The sequence below is a fragment of the Dipodomys ordii genome, unplaced genomic scaffold (assembly GCF_000151885.1).
Source record: "Dipodomys ordii isolate 6190 unplaced genomic scaffold, Dord_2.0 Scaffold31, whole genome shotgun sequence".
Classification (NCBI taxonomy): Eukaryota; Metazoa; Chordata; class Mammalia; order Rodentia; family Heteromyidae; genus Dipodomys; species Dipodomys ordii.
The window spans coordinates 2,421,804-2,427,179 of record NW_012267247.1 but is presented as its reverse complement, the minus strand read 5'-3'; the positions used below and the strand labels follow the sequence as shown (position 1 = coordinate 2,427,179).

Sequence of the window (5,376 nt, the reverse complement as noted above, 5' to 3'; positions counted from 1 at the left end):
CCAGTGCTCTACCACTTGAGCCACAGCACCACTTCTGGCTTTTTTCTTTTTGCTTATGTGGTGCTGAGGAATCGAACCCAGGGTCTCAGGCATGCAAGGCAAGTGCTCTACTACTGAGCCACCTTCCCAGCCCAAAAGCCATGCATTTTATGCAGTGAATAAAAGGACTAGAACTCTAAAAATATACTAAACAACAAACAAAAATAGCTACTATTTTTAAATACTGAAGATGTAGCTCAGTGGTAAAGAGCTTACCTAACATTCGAAAGACTTAGGGTTTCAGCAAAAAAGACTAGATCGATAGGTAAGTTGACATAGGAGATGGGAGGCGTGAGGATTGTGAGATCAAGGTCATATCTAGAATCTATCTCAAAAAACAAAAACAAACCTAAAAGGAGGGGCTGGGAAGGTAGCTCAGTGGTAGAGAGCTTGCCTTGCATTCATAAGGCCCTAGGTTCAATTCCTCAGCACCATATAAGCAGAAAAAGCTGGAAGTGGTGCTGTGGCTCAAGTGGTACAGTGCTAGCCTTGAGCTGAAGAGCTGAGGGACAGTGCCCAGGCCAAGTTTAGGCCCCACAACCAAAAAAAAAAAAAAAAAAAAAACTAAAAGGAAAACAAAAATTGTCAGAGATCTTATTCTACAAATCCAAACATGCACACTCACACATTCCAGCTAACAAAAGAGAGCCATACTATTATTTCAAGTATAGTCAGAAGGCACTGTCATCATAAATCTAACTGATGGATGTGCTTTTAATCTTTCCTACCTCATAAGACAATGGCCCTCCAAAACAAAACAAAACAAAACACCCACATTAAACCACACTAAGTTACCAGAAAGAATGTTCTGTATTTAAATTACTGGATACAAAATAGACTATGGATATAGTGCACTGATAATATGTTTGCTAACATGTGCAAGCTCTGGGGTTGATTCCTAGCCCCAGAAACATACTGATTTTAAAAATATATAATAAAAGAATATATATTTGTTTTGCTGTTGTTTTTTGCAGTGCTTGGAATTGAACCCACTGTCTTACATATGATAGGTAAGCACTGTCTCACTGAGGCACACCCCCAGCCTTTGGTTTGGAAACTGAACTATGTACCTATGATGGGAAATCACTTTTTTTTTAATACATACACTATCCAGTCATGAGACATTCCTCAGCACCACTCCCAGGTGCTAACCTCATTCTTTCAGTGTCAACCCTACTGCTTAATTGCTGACACAGAGTTAAACAGTCATACTTATATAAAAGACATTTCAACTAGTTGAAACATTAGTCATATATTAAGAAGTATTCTAATTTTTTTTTTTACAATACTGGAATTTGGACTCAGAACTTCACTTACTAGTTAAGTATTTTACCACTTAAGCCATACACACTCAGCCCAAGAAATTTTGTGTATGTGTCTGTCCATCTGCCAGCTTGAGCTCAGGCCCTGTGTGCTGTCCCTTAGCTTTTTCCCTCAAGGCTAGCATTCAGGTTGCCCCAGCTCCACTTCCAGCTTTTTGCTTATTAATTGGAGATAAGCCACATGGACTTTCCTGCCTGAGCTGACTTCAATCTTCTATCCTCAGATCTCAGCCTCTTGAGCAGTTAGGATTACAGGCAGGGCACCAGCACATAGCCTCCAAGAAATGTTTTAAACTTAAAAAAACAAAAAACAATGTACCAGATTTAGAACATTTATTTCAAAATAGCAAGAGTAATGCAGATGTTTCCAAAGGAAAATCTAAATAAGTGCATTGGAAAGCCTTGAAAAGTATTCGCCGAACCAAGACAATCATATCTATATTCTTCTCCCAGTTTGGCTAATAAAATATGAATGATATCTGTTGTACATCAGCCCTACTACAAGGATTTAAAGATATGTAAAACCCAAAGCATTTTTTTTGGGGTCCGGTCGTGGGGCCGGAACTCTGGGCCTGCGTGCTGTCCCTCAGCTCTTCAGCTCAAGGCTAGCGCTCTACCACTTGAGCCACAGCACCACTTCTGGCTTTTTTTCTTTTTGCTTATGTGGTGCTGAGGAATCGAACCCAGGGCCTCATGAATGCAAGGCAAGCGCTCTACCACTGAGCCACCTTCCCAGCCCACCCAAAGCATTTTATATATTCTTAGCAATAACAATATCCAAGAATATCAAATAAGTCCCAGAGAAAATCAAATGGAATCCCACTTACTCCCGAAAACGTTTAAGAAGTGCTTAAGAAGTTACTTCTCCCATCACACACTCAGCAGTGGGTTCTAACGTCTGTTTACGTTTGAGAGTGCTAAGAACCCCACGTGTTTTCCATCTATCTTTGATAACCCTTTCTCCAAGGAAGAGATAACTGCCCCGCTTTAAGTAAATATATTTAGCTTCTCCTTCAGCAGTCCGGCCTCAATGTCTTTTTCCAGCTCCCTTTGCCTGTGTATACCTTCCCTCAAGCATTTCATTTTTCCTTCTGGGGCACTTCCAACAACTTCATCTTACATTCTAATCCATCTAGAACAAGATTACTTTGATTCAAAGCAACCAGGACCGTAACCTTCAAACATTAACCTCATTCATTTAACATGACGGCTACCCTTCCCAATCCTATCTCTTCTCCCTCTCTTTTCGTCTCCAACCCTCGCCACAACAAATATTCGGGCTCCACTTTTAAATCTCTCCCCCCCCACTACCTTCCAGGTCGCTGTCCCACATTTTCCTCAGGATCCCTAACATGAATCTATTACAAGTTTTCCCAAATAACCCCCCCCACCAACCTCTTCCGTTACCACAACCTTCTGTGCCCCCCACACACGCTGTTGCTCAGTGGGGGCTCACGTGCATTGCCCCCTTCTGTCCCGCATGGTTTCGCAAACGGTCCCCCAACTCTCTTTTCTCCGATCCCCCAAATTTCGTCGTCCCCTTCCGATTTCCCCGGCTTCTGCTTCCCCGTTAGCAGATCCCGCCCGGTCTCCGTCTGCCTTCCGAACCTCTCGCCTCTACTCCCGGAGGTTTTCCGGCATTCCCGCGCGCCCGAGCCTTCCCAGTCCGCGCCCACCGCCCCGGGCCCACAGCGCCCCTCCGGATGCGGCCCTCCGACCTGCCTCTGCGCCTCCCGCAGACCCTGCAGCCGCTGGCCCAGCTCCCGCCGGTAGCTCTGTGCCGCCTCCACGTTCTCGCGGGCCTCCTGCAGCAACAGCTCGAGCTCGGGCTCCGGGTCCATCACGCCCCTCATCCGGCCGCGCGGCAGGCGACCGGGACGCGACTTTCACCACTGAGCCCAGCGCTAGGGAGAAGCGCTGCGTCGCCTCGCGCACGCGCATCAGCCTCCACGAACGCCACGCCCCCCGGTCACGCCCTGCCTGTCACGCCACGCCCCACCTCACCCTACCGCAGCTTGATTGACAGGTCCCCAGCCGCGCCTCGCACGAATGGCGTCTGGCGGACAGCGCCTGGGCCTAGTGGCTCAGAGGGCTTCTTGGCTGGCAGGTTCAGCACCGGCTCCACGCTTCCTCCGGAAACTCGTGGCGCGATTAGTACCAGCTCGTGGCGAAGTGCTTCCCCCCCACTTTATCGTATTTGTGGCCCTACTTTAATTTCTACTGCACAGCAGAGGAAGCGAGACACGCAGGGAGTCCACTTTCCCAAGGTCAGCATTTGAACCCAGAACGCTGATCTTTGCGCGTCATTGTTCTTCCTCTATCGTCAGTGAGTTTTCTCAGTCACAGCAGATATTTTGGAGGTTCCTGTGACCCAGGTACCACCATCTAGAAGCTCATATTCTAAGCAGATAATCCAAGTGACCTGCAATCCTGGCAAGAGCCCAAAGCCTAAGGTCTAAATAGTACTTACTATTGTCTTTGACTGGTGGTAAAAATCTGTGTTGCAGTGTGGTAAGTAAACAAAGTGACTTTCTAGAAGCAGTAAAACTAGCTCAAAATTTTAGTATCAGCTGCCATGGACTCTGAAACAGGTGTTCCAGGAACACAGCAACACAGGAAGATCTGGCATCAAAAATAAACCAGCCGGGAGCTGGTGGCTCATACCTGTAATCCTAGCTACTCAGGAATCTGAGATCTGAGGATCATCATTCAAAGCCAGCCCGAGCAGGAAAGTCCGTGAGACTCTTATCTCCAATTAACCATCAGAAAACCAGAAGTGGCACTATGGCTCAAGTGGTAGAGCACTAGCCTTGAGCTGAGGGACAGAGCCCAGGCCCAGAGTTCAAGCCCCATGACAGACAAAATAAAAAAATAAATAAATAAACCTATGGACAGTGAAATTTGAATATTATATAATGTTCAGATGTACAAAATAATCTTTGATGTCCCCCCAACTTTCTGGGGTTTTTTTTTGGGGGGGCTTGAATTTAGGGCTTGGTCCCAGTCCCTGAGTTAGAGCTGAACCATTTGAGTCATAGCTCCACTTTCCGCTTTTTTTTTTTTAAAGGGGAGGGGGTTAGTTAACTGGAGATAACTTATTGGCCCTCTTTAAGTTACAGTTCCTTGAACAGCTAGGATTACAGGTTAAGCCACCAGCACCTGGGTTTCCCCCAACTTTTTTTTTTTGGCAGATCATGGGGCTTGAACTCTGGACACTGTCTCTCAGCTCTTCAGCTCAAGGTTAGCACTCTACCACTTGAGCCACAGCGCCACTTTGGGTTTTCTGGTGGTTTATTGGAGATAAGAGTTTCACAGGGGCTGGGAAGGTGGCTCAGTGGTAGAGCGCTTGCCTTGCATGCATGAGGCCCTGGGTTCAATTCCTCAACACCACATAAGCAGGAAAAAAAAGCCGGAAGTGGCGCTGTGGTTCAAGTGGTAGAGTGCTAGCCTTGAGCTGAAGAGCTCAGGGACAGCACCCAGGCTCAGAGTTCAGGCCCCACGACTGGACACACACACACAAGAGTCTCACAGACTTTCCTGCCTGGGCTGGCTTTGAAGCGTGGTCCTCAGATCTCAGCCTCCTGAGTAGCTAGGATTACAGGCGTGAGCCACCTGTACCTGGCTCCCTCAACTATTTTAAAAGGTAAAAATGATTCAGTGAAAAGCTATACAAAATCATGCTACAGATTAGATTTGTCCCCTATATACCAGAAAACAGGAGAGGACACAAATACATACTAAAGAGGCCTACAATTTTTTGGAAACTGGAAAAATAGAAAACTGGTAGCTAGAACTGGGTGCTGGTGGCTCACACCTGTAATCCTAGCTACTCAGTAGGCTGAGATCTGAGGATTGTGGTTCAAAGCCAACCCAAGCAGGAAAGTCCAAAGAAACTCTTTTTTTTTTCTTTTTTTTTTTTTGTCGGTTGTGGGGCTTGAACTCTGGGCCTGGGCGCTGTCCCTCAGCTCTTCAGCTCAAGGCGAGCGCTCTACCACTTGAGCTACAGCGCCACTTC

At 46.6% G+C, this 5,376-nt stretch overlaps 1 protein-coding gene across 1 annotated transcript in view; it reads right to left on the bottom strand.

The window, feature by feature from the left end:
- The window catches only part of Crlf3 (cytokine receptor-like factor 3), a 42,042-nt gene extending 38,787 nt beyond the window's left edge, over positions 1-3,255 (bottom strand). The window contains exon 1 of the mRNA XM_013016573.1: positions 3,080-3,255. Within this exon, the coding sequence (XP_012872027.1) occupies positions 3,080-3,214 (135 nt within the window). The 5' untranslated portion in view covers positions 3,215-3,255. The remainder of the gene's footprint in view (positions 1-3,079) is intronic.
- Between the last annotated feature and the right edge of the window lie 2,121 nt (positions 3,256-5,376).